Source organism: Phaethon lepturus, unplaced genomic scaffold (genome assembly GCF_000687285.1).
Source record: "Phaethon lepturus isolate BGI_N335 unplaced genomic scaffold, ASM68728v1 scaffold9371, whole genome shotgun sequence".
NCBI lineage: Eukaryota > Metazoa > Chordata > Aves > Phaethontiformes > Phaethontidae > Phaethon > Phaethon lepturus.
In genome coordinates this window covers 2270-19505 of record NW_010518443.1, presented here as the reverse complement: position 1 = coordinate 19505, position 17236 = coordinate 2270, and the positions used below count along the sequence as shown (strand labels likewise).

General features: G+C 37.8%; 1 protein-coding gene across 1 annotated transcript; it reads left to right on the top strand.

The window, feature by feature from the left end:
• Positions 1 to 330: 330 nt before the first annotated feature.
• On the top strand, positions 331 to 16638 carry LOC104628227 (membrane-bound O-acyltransferase domain-containing protein 2; the record flags this gene model as incomplete). The annotated part of the gene is made up of 6 exons (XM_010296739.1): positions 331 to 358; positions 5619 to 5673; positions 6494 to 6677; positions 12505 to 12697; positions 16146 to 16249; positions 16574 to 16638. Coding segments are annotated over exons 1-6 (629 nt in total), but the record flags the coding sequence as incomplete, so codon positions are not given.
• Between the last annotated feature and the right edge of the window lie 598 nt (positions 16639 to 17236).

Below are 17236 nucleotides of genomic sequence, written 5' to 3'. Positions count from 1 at the left end.
CCCTATGGTAAAAGGGAACATACTGTGTTTTGGCCAACTTCTGCGATTAAGTGGTGTTTTTTTTGTTGTAGTGAGAGGTGATCAGTTAAGAATGTTGTTATGTTTATGAAAATAAAGGTCTCAAACTATCAGTGTGCTTTTCTGATTTCAAATAGGTCTTTGTTGTTATTATTGTTCTTGTTATTATTACTATTTCTTTTTTAAAATGTATTTGGATGGTTGCTATTTTGAAAGTATAAGCCAGAGAAAATTGAACATCTCTTGAGACAAGAGAAATGTGCGCTTACATTTGTAGAACTAAGTACTCTTAAGGATTTTTGATAGGTCGTCATGACCCAGTTCCACTTTGTAAATGCTGGTATTACAGCAAAGAAGTTGCAGCTGTTGGTGTGGTGGTGTGTGGGAGTGTATTTATTATTATTTTTCTGGTAACTTTATGCTTTCTTCTTATGTCTAGGAGTTTCTTTTAACGCTCGCTCTCTCCAATTGTCTCTTGATCTTTTTTTAAAGTGCTCCCTCTTGTGTTAATGACAGCATGGTCTTTACTGTTGCAGTGTTGGTTACCAAATCAGTTTGAATAAAGCACATGCTATTAGTGTTTAAAGGAATTGTATTTTTCCCCTCCTGAGTGTTCAAGTGTTGTTCTGGGCCTACGTTGGTTTGCACAGCTCTCTGGATATCAAGACTTCTGATTTTTCTTGCTTTTGGAGGTTTCTTTGCAATTTTATTCAGCTGGTGTCTGTGTCTCTTTGCTTTTGTTGCTGCCAATGTGCTAGTAACAACTAAAACTGTTATTGTCTGTCTGTCTTCTTCAGGTCTTAAAATATTTTTAATAACATCATGCATTTGGGCTCCACTGGTGATCCATTTCAGAACCTGAAATTAAAATTTACTGTAATTACAGCAGAGCCTGCTGTTGTAATGATCTCCACGTTTAAGTATTATTAATGTAATATAATCTTATGTCTAAGCATTACTAAGGAGTTACTGATTAGCCAGATTTCATGTAAATACAAAGGTGGATATATTCAAGCAGATTGACCGCAAAGCTGTGGTGGTGCTATGATATTATTGTAAATGTTGTATTATCGCAGTGAGAGCATGATAGTAGTCATAATAAACCTTAATAAAGCCTATGTAGCAAGAGATCGGTGTATACCTAAAGATGTTGATTTTGTTACCATTGGGATGTGGCTGCCTGAGGGAGAATGGAAAGATGCAACTTCCTCATGGTCTAGACCACTGGGTGTGGTCTAGAGCACTGTTACTCATGATTTACAAAATTCTTGTACCACGGAAGGAACTTAGGAGTATTTCCTACTTTACAGATGAGAAAACTGAGTTATAGTTGCTGAATGACCAACTGATTTCACTTCTCTTAACAGATGTTCGATAAAACCCATTTTCTCTAATCTCCACTGTGTGATTTGGTAGCAGCTAAAAGCTGCAGCCTTTGCAATAGTCTCCTGCTTTAGGACAAGAGAAAACAAATTCTAACCAGAGAAATGTTACAAAACTTCATAGGTTCCCTAGCAGCAGCATGCTGTTGGACTGGGGTTTTTCATCTCTAGTGTGTAGTAGGTAGGGAACAGCTGTGATTTATGAGCCCTCTGTTCCCGTGGGCAGATACGCTGCCTGAGAAATACTGAATGTATATGTATTAATGCAGCTCATACTGGATAAGCACCAGTGTAAGAGCGCCTTTTCCGTATGTATTTTCTATGAAGGAAAAAATATTAACAATAACTTTCTGAAAGCTTTCAAGAGTACGACAGAGGCAGAGATCAATGGTTTTCTTGTTCTTGCGTGCTAAGATGATAAATAGGCCTTCAAGACACTGAGAAGGTATTTAAAAAAACAAACAAACAAACACTAAAAAACACACAGGGAAAGCCACTGAACTGACCTCAAAGAAGCTGCTGGCTGGAGGAAAATCTGAGTGAGATAGGAAAATGGAAAATTAATGGAGGTTTACTTGTATGCAGTATGTTTGAGACAGCAAGTGTGTTGCGCAACAGGTTATTTAGGCCTTAAGTGACTTCTCATGTATGTATGTATGTATATAACTTGAACCTGTTTTACATATACCAATTCCTTCTTCCTCACCCCTCGAAAAGTAGAGGTTATTTTTCAGTGCTTAGATTCTTCTATTTCAGGTTTGAGGGTTTTTCCTCCTTTTTCATACCACATAAACGATGTGAAATCTTTCATTTGACTAATTACCTTTATCTAGTGGTTAGTCTGGTTTTATGCAAGTTCATTTGCACACACTTGGTGACTGCTTTCTCTTTATGACTTAAGGGTAAAATACTTATATAAGTATATACATATCTATATATATGTGTGTATATATATACACTCCTGCTCCGGTCGGTTTGCATTGTTTATGCTGTGAGAGCCTGGTGGCTCTGTATGGGCTACTTCCCTATACCAGTCATGTCGTGTGATCTGCACCTCTCTATAGGAGTCTTTGTGTTAAATTTCTGTTTAAATTTGTGTTAAATTCAAAGATTACTACCTGAGAACTGTAATCTTGTGGCCATAAAGGTTAACGGACCTTTCAAAATGCTTCTCCCATGTTTTTCATTCAGTACAGTTATCAGCATAGAAATCTTTGCTGTAGCAAAGTAGATGATGTGAAAACATAATGATGGGGAAGAGAAAGTGCCTGCATGAAGTTCGGGTCGATGCTTTGTCCTTCAGTTTCTTGCCTTCAGTGGGTATGATTGGGGATGACTTTCCACTGTGAAGGATTAGGGCCAAGGAAGGTACTTTCCAGGTCATATTGGAAGAGAGGAGATAATAGATGATGTGAAAACATAATGATGGGGAAGAGAAAGTGCCTGCATGAAGTTCGGGTCGATGCTTTGTCCTTCAGTTTCTTGCCTTCAGTGGGTATGATTGGGGATGACTTTCCACTGTGAAGGATTAGGGCCAAGGAAGGTACTTTTCCAGGTCATATTGGAAGAGAGGACATAACAAGTTGATAACCCCTCTGTATTCTCAATTTTGTTGAAGACCAAAGTACAGTTTTAGTTGCAAGTATGCATAGGTCACAGTTCCTGGAGCCACACAAAGACAACAGTTATGTTCGCTTTAGATAAGTATTTCCATGAGTCATAGAACTAAATGAGGTTTGACTTCCCACCTGCCCCCCAGTCTTTTTTTTTGTCTTAAGCATGACTGATTTTGGTATCTAAAAAAAAAAAATAAAAAAAAAGGGCTCCAGTTGAAACTTTCCTTATGCTTGGATGAAATACAAGGGCTCCCCTCTATGGATTTACTGGCATCAAGGGGTGGGTGGGGTTGAAGGCAACCTTTCTGTGAGTGGAGGAGGATCTTCTATAGAATCACCTATTTTCATAGAATCATAGAATAGTGTGGGTTGGAAGGGACCTTTAAAGGTCATCTAGTCCAACTCCCCTACAGTGAGCAGGGACATCTGCAACTAGATCAGGTTGCTCACAGCCCCTGTCTAACCTGACCTTGAATGTTTCCAGGCATGGGGCATCTACCACCTCTCTGGGCAACCTAGGCCAGTGTTTCAACATCCTCATGTGAAAAAATTGCTTCCTTCTGTCTAATCTAAATCTGCCCTCTTTTAGTTTAAAACCATTACCCCTTGTCCTGTCGCAACAGGCCCTGCTAAAACGTCTGTCCCCATATTTCTTAGAAGCCCCCTCGAAGTACTGGAAGGCTGCAAGAAGGTCTCCCTGGAGCCTTCTATTCCCCAGGCTGAACAACCCCAACTCTCTCAGCCTTTCTTCATAGGAGAGGTGTTCCATCCCTCTGATAATTTTTGTGGCCTCCTCTGGACCTGCTCCAACAGGTCCATGTCTTTCCTGTGCTGAGGGCTCCAGAGCTGGGTGGGATCTCACCAGAGTGGAGTAGAGGGGCAGAATCCCCTCCCTTGACCTGCTGGCCACGCTGCTTTGGATGCAGCCCAGGACGCAGTTGGCCTTCTGGGCTCCGAGTGCACATTGCCGGCTCTTGTCCAGGTTTTCATCTACCAGTACCCCTGAGACTTTCTCAGCAGAGCTGTTCTCGATCCCTTCATCCCCCAGCCTCTTTTGATACCAGGGGTTGCCCTGACCCAGGTGCAGGACCCTGCACTTGGCCTTGTTGAACCTTTTGAATTTTATTTTAATAAAACGCATGGGTATTTTTGTATCTATACTACCTCTGTTCATTCTAGGGAGGAAGATAATTGAAGTGGGATTCCATAAATATTTCCTTTAGGAAGCGGGCGGAATCCCCTCCCTTGACCTGCTGGCCACGCTGCTTTGGATGCAGCCCAGGACGCAGTTGGCCTTCTGGGCTCCGAGTGCACATTGCCGGCTCTTGTCCAGGTTTTCATCTACCAGTACCCCTGAGACTTTCTCAGCAGAGCTGTTCTCGATCCCTTCATCCCCCAGCCTCTTTTGATACCAGGGGTTGCCCTGACCCAGGTGCAGGACCCTGCACTTGGCCTTGTTGAACCTTTTGAATTTTATTTTAATAAAACGCATGGGTATTTTTGTATCTATACTACCTCTGTTCATTCTAGGGAGGAAGATAATTGAAGTGGGATTCCATAAATATTTCCTTTAGGAAGCTATGCTCATAAAAAAATAATTTTTTTAGTGCTTACGATGGCAAAGAAAACTTGTGAATGTGAATAGTGGGGAATGGATGCATGTGCTAGTGTCTGAACCAGTGGAGAGGCTGCAGGAGGAGCTGAAGTAGTCATTTTGGCAAACAGTGCTGGCTGGTATAAACCAGGGCTGTCTGAAGGAAGGAGCTCTGCTTCTTCTGTGCCCCTGAATTAGTGTATTTTATAATAATTTATAATAATTTAAAGCGTCAAAGGTCGTATTTTTTACTTTTCTCTTTTATGTGAGTACAAATTTTGAAGCTTATTTTTTCAGGGGTAAGCCACCAGCTTTTCAGAAAGTGCCATGTATGGCAAGAAAGTCAATTCAGTCTTGCTGCTGACCTTGGCCTTGGCCTGTCCCCTTCTGCTAGCAGGCGTTAGGGCTTCTCATTAGTGCTCATGAAAAAGGTCCGAGCAGCCTTTGCTATGTGCCTGCTTCACTGGACCTTGTTTACAATCTTTACTTGCAGCATGAAGGTGCTCTTGAGGTCTGCCTTAAATTTTTAATTGCTTAAGTCTATCTTGGACTGTGTTCATACTATACATCAAATGTCCAATGACTAGTGTAATGTCCCTGGGCTACTGCAGTGTTAAAAGGGGTTTGGGGCTTGTCCAGTTTCCAGGACTGGGAATAAAGGGTTTTAAAACCTGCAGACTTTGAAATCTTAACCAATGTAGGGGAATTGTATTTCTCAACACTTTTTACAAGCCTTCTCAATGCTTTCCTGAAACCCGTGTGGTTTCAGGTTTAGGCACTGTTGGATATAACTGAGGATACAAGAGTTTGTAATTTTGTCAACAGTAAGAATTGTTTGATCCAACTCCAGCAAAAATGTTGTGAGACATAATATCTCTGAAATTACATGAGGACTTAAGAAATTACATTGCAGCATGAGGCTTGCTCTGCTGAGTAAAGAAACTGCTAATTAATGTGGAGGGGTTTAGCTTTTCTTTATTTTTTCTTTTTTCCTGTCTTCTTCTCTAGGAATGTTTCGGAAAAATGAAGATTTGACTCCATCACAGAGGTGCTTGGCTGTAAGGTAGGCTTTCAGACATCTCTGAGAGTTTCATTTCTGGGGGTGGGGAGAAGCTGGTGTTTGGTGTGCTATGTTAATACTCTCTGGGATTGCTACAGTTCACATTCAAGATAGAGAGTTTACAAACTCATGTAAAACAGATCCATGCTTTTTATATTTGTAGCTTAATTTGTACATCTATTCTCAAAAATACCGCTAGAAGTAGGTTTTATTCTTATTTGAGAAAATCATTCGAAGATCTATACAGTCTATGCAGATTAATGCCATATCAGATAGGAGACTAGTTAACACTTAGTACACATATAAAGTAGCTGGTGGAGGAACATGCTTGTTTAATTCTGGGTTTTTGGTATTTAACTTAACCTTTTCTCCTTTCTTTATTTAGGAGACTTGAAAATAGTATGTTGTCCTGGGCAAAACAGTCTTGACTTGAGGCATTTTCCTGCCAGTTAACAACAAACCTTTGTTTACTGATTCAGTTATTGAGGAAAAAAAGGAAAACATAAACAGTTGAAAAACAGTTAGGGAAACACCCTTCCTTCTCCTTCCCCAGGCTCAGCTTCAGCCAGATGCCTCTATTGGGCAAGGAGGGAGTCACCAGAGTTCTGGAGATCTGTCTGAAAACGCTCAGTATGCGTTGGAAAGAAATGCTGTGTGTAGAATGTTTTAAGTTGTGATTACAAAAGACACATAAACTGCTATTCTACATGAGGTTTTTACTGCAGTTAGAGTAAGCAATAACATGGAGTATGACTTTTCCTACTGTGGAAATTCTGTAGAACTACACGTTCCATCTCACAAGTTGCTTGTCTTTGAATTACAGACGCATGCCAAGTCTACTGGAGTATTTAAGTTACAACTGTAATTTCATGGGTATCCTGGCAGGCCCGTTATGCTCTTACAAAGACTATATTACTTTCATTGAAGGCAGATCATACCAACTGCAACAGTCTGAAGCAAATGGGAAGGAAGATACAAACTATGAACAAACGGATCCTTCTCCAAATGTAAGATGTATGACTTGCAGTGCCAATGCTTACGTAATCGTTGCATGAAAAGCTTGGTTTGCACCGTTCGTTTACAGGCATAACTTCTGAGCTGTTTCTGGAGTTCATTCATCAACAGTATAGCTCCCTGTTTAAGAAGTTAAATGCTTATTTTTTTTAAGGCAGGTTTTCTCCATGGTTTCCAGTCTGGATCTTGTGGATAAAAGCAGACTAAATCGGAGCTTCCTAACAAGCTTATATGGTAAAAAGTAGTCTTTAAATTAAAACAGTTTATGCATGTTTCCTTCAAAGCATAAAAAAAGTCTTGGTAAGGACAAAGTGCACAATTTGTCATTTGAAAGCTGATGAGACTTAAAAGTTCCAGTAAGGTTTCATAAGCATTCTGAAAATCTACTGTTTTTTAATGTCTCCTTGCAGCAAGTAGAAAACATTCATGTGTAACAAGTTGAAAAACACTCACAGAAATAGTTTCATTTTTCTTCTTTTCATTCATGTAGAGAGGTACTAAGGATGGATTTTCATCTGAAGGTGTTGTAAAAGATGTACTAGCCTAGCACTACGGCTAGTAATCCATACAACATATTTCTTTTTTTGCTTTGTTCTGTTACTGGAAAAGAGACCAAATACATACAGAAGGAAGTCCAGTTGACCATACCTTACAAGAGATACTGTATGGCATGGATTAAAAGCAAAAGCTTCCGAAGCTTGTTGCTTTTAAAGTTTAATCCAATTAGTTTAATGCTCAGGGTACTGAATATTATCTTTTCACTCTTTTCATATTCTCTTAAATAGGAGTCTATCAGACTTTTAAATTTGTGTGTGCCTGAGATAATTATTACCACACATACAAAGCAGAGTTATCATGGAGTTGACTGGAACACTTCAGATAAATAGCTTTTGATAATTCCAGTGCCAATTACCTGTTTTCTGCTTATCTTATGGACCACCAGCTGTTGCTGGAGCAGATGAAGGCATTCCCACATACAACTGCTTGTCACGTCCTACCATCTGGAGGTTACCATCCCCACAGCTGGGCTAACAGGGAGTGCTTCCCAATCAGTTGTGTCATCTCCAGCCACTTCCATCCTTTGAATGTGGATGAGGACTCTTTGCACGTTCCATTCTACCCGTCTTGTGTGGTTGTAGTAACTCGCACCACAGGAATGTAAACTAGTGGCTGGAGGATGATAACACTTTAAACCTCTCCACATCTTGACAAAGTAACTAAGCTCATAGAAGTGTGCTGTGGAGCAAGTACTTGGGAAGGGAGAAAGACACAAGAGAATTCCTTGCATAGATTGGTACCGTGTAGTCTGTAGCCTGCACTGATGTGCTGTATTGGCAAAGTGGCAGGCAGTTCTTCTGTTTTTAGACATCGTGTCGGCTCAGTATAGGCATCGCACTGATGTGCTGTATTGGCAAAGTGGCAGGCACTTCTTCTGTTTTTAGACATCGTGTTGGCTCAGTATAGGCATCGTGTCTTACGTACTAAAATCCTATTTCTGCAGAAAAATAGTGTAGTAAAATTATTGCAAATAAATAGAACTAACCAAATTCACCAGTATCAGTACTTCTAGACATGCATCTACTAACTGCTTGGTAGGACTTCCGAGTTTTTACCGCATAATCTTGTTAGCAATCTGAACAGAGTAGAAATAAATGTAAACCTATCATGGATTCTTCTTTCAGGTAAGCAGTTTTCCTTAAAATTAATTGCTCTTAAGAAGCTTGAAACTTTTTGCGATTTATGCTGCATTAGGTTTTGGCATAAAAATAAAGAGAAACTGTCTATGTTGTTGATACTTCATCTCCTAACTGGTGTTAGAGAAATCTAGCTTCATTCTATAACACCAGAGAGTAGTGTGTGCTTTTGGAGAAATATGGGTGATACAATTTTACTGCATTTGCTGCATCAATTAAAATACTCATTGTCTTGTTCTAGAAAAATGTTTAAAAAGCATTAATACTTTAAATTTATTCCTTGATTCTCATGTTGTTATTTCAAGAAGAATAAATTGTTAGGTAACTCAAAATATGAAATGTAATGGGGATCAGCAAATGTTAATCTAGTAAATGGAAAAAAAAATCCTTCAGCTGAGTTACAATAAGTTTCATTTCTGAGTAGTTCATGCCAGCCTCCCCCTCTATACCCTGTGTTGACTGCATGATGTTACCTTGGTTTAGTATTTTTGCTGTGTTCATTGCATGTGAAATGACTCTAGTTAACGTATTAAAACTTATTTCTTATATCCCTCCTATTGTGCCTTTTTGCAAGCTATCAATTGTTGGTGCTCAAAGTGGTGTCAACTCTCAGAAATTAATATCTGTCTTTGTAAGTTTCTTTTTATTATGGCTACCCTTAAAATACAAGATTCCTGTCAGCAGATATCTGCTTTCTTGCTTATTATCCAGACTCTTCCTACAGGTTATAAAGTTCTTGCTTAATTACCTGTAATTTTTACCTGAGGTGCTAACCTCCTCAAAATAGTATGTTTTAACACAGCTCAATATTATATTGAGCTCCTTATTGATAGATTATCAACAGAGAAGAATAACAGATTCATTCAAATAAAAAGTTAAAAGATCCTGTTCTACTTTTTGGTATATATTTATATATATGTTATACATGTTTATACAATAATATCTTTCTAAAATTCCTGAGCTTAGTGAATGTTTTGCCTTTATTGCTTCAATTAGAAAGTTGTTCCTGAACTCCTTTCTCTTTCAACCTAATTATATTCCCATCTAATGAATGCACATTTGCTTTTGTCCTGGCATTGTCTTTTAGGTTAAGTACCTTATTACCTTCTTCGTGTTGGCCACATTTGATATTTTTACACAGTTATGCTCAGTTTTTGTTCATCAAAGCTAAATGAGCCAAGCCTTTCTACCTTTTTGTTGTAAAATACATTTTATGTTCTACTTCATGTGAGATCAGTTATCCTGCAGCTTAAGTTCTTTTACTTCCTTAACAGAACAGTTGCTTTGGGGAAGTGTAGTTTTTGAGTTATTCCACAATAACCAGGTGTTACTTTTCAACTTGATATGTTGAAAACTTTAAAGAGTGAATGAAATTAAACTTTAAACTTTTAAATTAGTTACTTCATCCTTGTAAAAACTGAGCAGCCCTCCTGTGAATGTGCAATCCAGTGATCACCCATTTACGCCCTGGCAGAGAAGCTTGTATCAATAACCTAGTTAATTAAGCATTAGGAAGTGAATTAATGTTTTACCAAATGCATTTCTATACATAGTTGAGCTATAGATTATTTTGGTGTCAGGTAAGGACTTCTGTTTCTGCATAAATGTATTCAAAACTGGAGTGCTAGAAACAATCCTCAGGCTGTAATTTTATAATATTTAGGCCAATCCAAGTATAAACTCTTGCTGAATCTGGTAGGTCCTGGCTGTTTGTGCTGGGTCCTTTGCTTATTGTAGCAAATACTGCACTGCGTCGTGGCCCGATTCAGATCATTTGATACAGTCTAAAACTCATTTGTCATAAAAAAAAAAATTGTAGAAATACATCATTTAAATACTTTATAAACAGATTAAAACACCTTCCTCCTACAGTATTTTTTCTACAACTACAAATTGAAAACTGGAGAGTTTATATTTTAAAGTACAATTTATAGCAGAACCCCGTATGAGTTGATTATTTTTTTCTTAAGATAAATTTTTTTGAAACTCTGCTGCTTTTCTTTAAAAGAAAAGAGCTTTCACCTCCGTGATTTAGCTAAAAACCTTCAAAGAGGTAGTAAGCATATTGTGTTGAATAGGCAGACTAATGATTTGTATTTACTAATAGAAAAACTGGTAAATAGTAAAAAGCAGGCCTTTAAACAGATAATGTTTCCTTATAAGTTGCCAGAACATATTTTGAGGCTTTATAGAGATCTTCAAATGGAAAAAACCTATTTTATATTTTTATGTTTATACTTTTAAGTTGCATGTTAATGTTACCAGCCTAGAAATACTGTTTCTCAGGCTTAAATTGAACAAGACTTTAAATTACTGCTTAGACTACTGAAGTTAAGTCCTTGCAACTGTCTTCAGAACTTTGGGGTGATGCCTTTCAGTATTAACAAATATCTAACTTTTGCAGACATTGCATACCAAAATTAAAGATTTATTAATGTTGTTAATAACTGATTTTCTGAACATTAATTTCTGTTTAAATTCCTGAAGGAGTTAAGCCAACTAAACTTTTCCTTTGCTCTGGCAAAAAGAGAGATGAATTAATAGTTGCTAGAAAAACAAAGGAAAATTTTTAGAAAGTTAATGCCTTTTACTTTTAACTTCCGTAAAACAGTAAAATATTAAAATGAAGTTTATTAGAAAGCAAGTAGAAACAAATAATTAAACACCAGGTTTAGCTGATAATAGGTAGTTGCCTCCTGAATTTTCTAGTCTGTTTAATTGTCTGGGTTTTCGGATCCTCTCTGAAATATCTTCTGAGGTGAGCCACCTGAAATATATGCCATATCCAAAGTTACCCTCACTATTTTACAGTTTTTCCAAGTCTAATTTTTTTTTATCCGCTTGCACCACCTCTTAATCTGTGTGACTGAGTGAATCTTTGATACTGCGTGTCTTGCAGAAATCTGTGTTTTCAGTTGGGCACTTAATGCTCCATTTTGTGTCACGGAACAGAATTACTCTTTATTTTGGAACTAGGTATATGAACTGCACTCTAATTGAAGCAGGATGTTATCTTTAAAAGTTTGGACAGGTGTACTTGGAAGGATGGACAGAAGAAGGATTCTGGTTATCTCTTTGTTCTGATGCTTCAAACAAAAATTGCTAGGTTGATTGCTTTCTTGACAAGCTTAGTGTTTGTAGAATTGTACTGTAAATTAAAATTGTAATGTTTAAATTTAAATATTGAGATTACTTAAAATCAAAACTTGAAAATTACATTTAAATGAACTAGCTCTCAAACTTTGTTTTTGTGGGTGCTTGGTTAGTGTGTTACTTTAGGAACTTGCACAGAACATGGTATCTGCCCTTGGGATGTGGATCAGCCTAGCTACTTAAAGCAGTCAACGTTATCCATTATTGCCCTATCTGTTTTATAATAGAACCGTAGAAGGCTTTTCCTAAAAATACATACTCTTTAGTGTGGTGGTTATAGCAAAACTGAATTTTGAGGAAAATCTGACTCCAGGTCCTACCTGAACAATGTATTTTTACATGTCTGTGAGTACATTATTGGACCCCTTGATCACTCTAGTTGGGAAAACAGGTTATACAGAACTGAGATATTTTGGCTGTAAATTCATAAATTATTTCAGTATTTTTTAGTTGGTTTATAATTTAAATACTGCAGTAATCTAACAGAGATGGTTGATATATTGAGTTGGGCAGCAACTGAACACCTGCGTTATGCCATTCATTACTGACCACGAACTGAAGCTTTGCCATTGTTTTTGGAATCTCTGCAATTGTACTCATCTTGTCCTAGATCATATGCTTTGTGTTGTGATGTCTTAATGGCTTACTTCCTTCAGTAATTTGACAATGAAATAAGAAAAACTGGAGTTGTAAAAGATATTCCTGTTATTGAAAGAGTTTTTAGAGGCTCGCTGTAGTCAGATTGGATTTGCTGTGTTTGCCAGAAGTGGTGCTCACAACTTAATCAAGATAACAATATTCCCTGAGCCTCTGTAAAATGTTATCAACTATTTTAAAGTTGGTTGCATCATTACTGAAAAATTGACGTATATATACGTATATCTGTTTGGGGAAGGAATATTGTAACTTGCCTTTGTTTCCAGAAGATGAACACAAGTGAAGCTTACAAAGTCTCCCATCTTAAACTTTTCAGATAGCCGTGGCACAGAAACTTTTAATCTGTGGACTGTCCTTACTCTTCCACATGACTATTACAAAAACTTTGCCTGTGGAATACAACATTGATGATAACTTCCGAGCTACAGCATCATGGCCTGTAAGGTTTTTCTACCTGTATGTGTCTCTTATGGCTGCCAGACCCAAGTATTATTTTGCATGGACTTTAGGTAAGTATGTATATATAAAAAAAAAAGAAAGAAAGAACGTGTATGTATTGAGTTTAATTTGAGATGCTGCACACCAAGCATGTATTAAAAAGTGACAGTGCCCTCTTGAGGCCTTAGGAAAACATTATTATATTTAAGTATTACAAGGTATTGTCAAAGTACATTGAATGCTGTCTCTCTTTTTGAGAAACAAAACTTACCATAAATCTAAGCACAGTGTTGTGACAGTGTTGCAAATGAGATCATGGTCTCCTGAATAAATCTGAGTGAAACCTAAGGTTTTTTTGGAGAGTGATAGTGCTTTAATGAGCAATGACTTTTTTGGTTTTTAAAAATTGTAGTAAATCTGGTCTGATGTACAATTCCTGATTATTGGTTTTAATTTACTTATTTTAATACTTTGATTTTGGCATATCTGAAAAGTTACTCTAAGCCTCTTTCTGTGATTAGTTATCAGTAATTTGCTTAATGTTATTCAAGCATGAAAAAAAGATAAATATGTTGAAATTCAGTTATATTGTAGTGGTGCTAATAGTAGATGGCATTCACAGTTATATTTTCAGAATTTGATGGGTGACGCTTCAGTTTTAGTCTTTGTTTACTAAAAGTTCTAATTGACCCACAGGATAACACCCACAGTCACTGATTTAAGACACTGAATAGATGATATAGTTTAAAGAATGTTTTGCTTTTCACTTCAGGTTACTTGAAGAAAAACCCAACACATACAACAGCAAAATGCTGTATTTATGTAAGCTGACATCTTGGAAGTGGTTCACAAAACAGATTTCATCAGTTTCCTCCTCCTCTCCACTTTCACATGTTTGTTTCATAATTCTTTCAAGAGAGAATCTGTGTGAAACAATGCAATAAAGAAAGCCTTGGTGTAGCAGAGCAGCATGACTCATTTACAGCTGCTAGTTTCATTCCTGGTCAATGAATGAAGTGCTTTCAGCTTGTCTGGATATAGTAATTCTGGGGCTTCTTGTGGAATGAAATAATTTCAAATACTGTGCTCTTATGCACCAGTATCATAGTCTATAAAGAGTAGGAGTAATCTGAAAAATGAATAATGTTCGTTGCATTTTTCCCTGTAGTACTTCAGATGGATTTCTGCTTATGTACTTGCTAACATTCCTTTGGTAAAATACTGTACTTTTAGTTTGCTAAATAACTTTTTTTTTTAACCTTCTTTCTTCTACTTTACCTCACCTAAACTTCTAATAAGGTTTCGTAATGGTATGAGTAGAATGTGAGGGGGCCTTAACAGTTTCACTGGATATTATGTTTTCGAGTTGTACATTGCTGTTCTTTGCACTTAAAAGAATCTGTTAATAAAATCAATTACTTAAAATGAATACTTACTTAAATGCTAGTTAATAAAATGACTACTTTAGCCATAGTCTTTGTACTCTAGCTAGCAAGAAATTATGGAGTTCATGTCATCAGCTGTTTCCAATTGAGCATAAAATCACTGTCTAATGATTGAAGTTGACATCAGTGATATCAGATGTATAGCAGCAAATTTTGTTGCTTTTCAAATATGTTTTTTAAAACTGCTATTGATGAGCAAATAAAAATATTATAAACTACCCTATATTAAATCAAATGTCATAAAGCCTTCTTCCTGACCGGTAGATAACTGGAGAGACTGAACTTCAGGAAAGGAACTGAGTCAATTGTTTCTTTTACTTTCCAAACGCACTGGATTAATACGTTGGAAAAAGTTGTTGAGAAGAAAAGAAAAAGCAAAACATACTAATTTCTCTTACATGTCTCTGTTGTATAAAGTAAACCCTTTTTAATATGGTAATACAAACTGAGCAATTTCTCTTGCCTTACTAGCTGTAATTTAGAAGGTGACAATCTAATTACAGTGCTTCAGATGAATTCTGAGCTAACGGAGAGAGCTCGTGTCCTGTAACTAGAGGACTAGATCTGTATTGCTTCTGCAGAGCCTTTTGCCTACCTTGCTTCCAAATCCTCAGGACTCCTCTGAACTGGGAGAGGAGCTGGCATTCTTCTCCCCATGGTCACTTATTTATCCACTGAAGTGGATGCATGGTTAGGTTTCTGCCTCATGGACGTGTGCCCATGTTTGGGTGCATGCAACCAAGTGCTTGGCTCAACGGAGGCAACGTATGGAAAAAAAGCTTGTTTCCTTGCAATTGGCCATCTAGTTTGAGAAGTACAGCTGAGGAAATTTTAGTGTCTGAGCTAATAAAGCTGAGGCAAAGGTGATGATGGCAAGTGACAGACGGTACTCAGACTGTGACATCCCTTGTATTTTCCTACATATTCCACATGACAGTAGCAGGTTTTTCTCCTAGGGAAGAGTATTGTTGGCTTTGAACTATTTGACCTTTGGCATGCATCATAAGCACTTCACATTCAGAAGTTGTGTTAACAGTGGCCTTGTGCCATTAGTGGAAATCTGACAAACTCTGCATTGCTTAACGAATTACTGTTTTCTTCTGTTAGGCTGGCACTGCTCTGCATGTGGTGCTGCAACTGTGTACCTGCCTGACGTGAATCATGCAGTCATAGAATCATAGAACAGTTTGGGTTGGAAGGAATCCTTAAAAGTCATCTAGTCCAGTCCCCCTGCAGTGAGCAGGGACATCTTCAACTAGAGCAGGTTGCTCAGAGCCCTGTCCAACCTGACCTGGAGTGTTTCCAGAGATGGGGCATCTACCATCTCTCTGGGCAACCTGGGACAGTGTTTCACCACCCTCCTGGTGAAAAATTTCTTCGTTCTCTCCAGTCGAAGTCTGCCCTCTTTTAGTTTAAAACCATTACCCCCTTGTCCTGTCGCAACAGGCCCTGCTAAAACGTCTATCCCCATCTTTCTTAGAAGCCCCCTTGAAGTACTGGAAGGCTGCAAGAAGGTCTCCCCAGAGCCTTCTCTTCTCCAGGCTGAACAACCCCAACTCTCTCAGCCTGTCCTCACAGCAGAGGTGTTCCATCCCTCTGATCATTGCTGTGGCCTCCTCTGGACCCGCTCCAACAGGTTTTATCTATATACTTTAAACATCGCTGCTGCTGCATAACAAAGACCAGAGATGTGCATCTGAGTGTTGAGCTACTACCTCAAATCATTGCAACCAGCCACTGTTTTGCAGTCTTGGAGCATCTCATTGAGTTTGTTTTTCTGTCAAACTGCTCAAGGAAGTCTCAGTAGGTGGTATGAGAGAGAGGGAACAGCTGTACTGCAAAGGAGGTAGTGCTACTTTTCATTCTTTTGCTTTTGTGCAAGTTTTTCTATTGAAAGCCAATGTGTTGCTTGGGTTCTTTTCTGAGTGTCTAATACAGTGATCCTCAGTATTTAAAAAAAAATATATAGCTTTTAAAATGTGATAAATATTTTGAACGAACTCCATGTTTTGTGATGCACAATTTGTAAAACAGGCAGTTTATAATTAATTTGTTTCTTTTTGTTTCATTGCAGCAGATGCAATTAATAATGCAGCAGGGTTTGGTTTTAGAGGCTATGATAAAAACGGAGTTACACGTTGGGATCTAATATCAAATCTGAGAATCCAGCAAATAGAGGTTTGTTTCTGGCTCTTTGAAATAAAATACATGCCCATGTAGGTAGTTGCCTGTAATTTCAGTAACTTTTCCTACGCATTTTCTTCCTCAAGACAGTGAATATGTTCCAAGTCAGAAATGACGTGTTCACACCCTTAGGAAAGGGTGGAAAGCAGATTCTGTTTTGAATATGTTCTACTTCTCAGTTGACTTCCAAAATATTTTGTGGTTATAAGTAGTTGAGTAAATACCTTATCCAACTCATCAGAAAGTTGGGGGTTTTTTTTATAATTTACATGTCAGAATTTTGAACTGTTTTGTAACACTTTTTGTTTTGCTTTACAGTTTTCCACAAGTTTCAAGATGTTTCTTGATAACTGGAATATCCAAACAGCTCTATGGCTTAAAAGGTATTTATTTCTTAAAGGAAAGCTTTTTTCCACTCAAGTTTCTTAGATAAATATTTCTTTGAAGATTACTTAACATTTAAATCGAAACGCCACAAAACATCAGCTGTTTAGCAACTGTACAGGACATTCTTTTTGTAATACTTGAATTAAAGCCTCTGAATTTAGGACTTCTCCCTTAGTGTAAACTGTCAGGTTATGAAAGAAAGTGGTTTTCTTCACTGGTCGTAGGGAACCTAGAACTATTAATCTGCGGAGGCATCTCTTTTCTTTTTTTTTCTCTCTTAGCATTCAAAGCAGTGCATGTTGCTGAGAGCAGGCAAAATGTGTATCTCAGCCTGTGGAAGCTCTGCATTGTTTTTAGCCCCACTGTGATACAGGAACTTCCATACAGTCTACGAGAGAACTTTCTGTGCTCTTTCCATAATGAGTGCACGGCAAACATCAAACCCTACAATGTGCTATCAAAAAAAATTGCAAATGAGTATCCCTCAGATGCACATTTTTCCCTGTCTGGGAAACAGGTGCAGTGCCCAGTGAACTACATCATTGTGCTTTTACTACTACTTTCTGGTAACTAGAAAGTGAAAAAGTGTTCTTG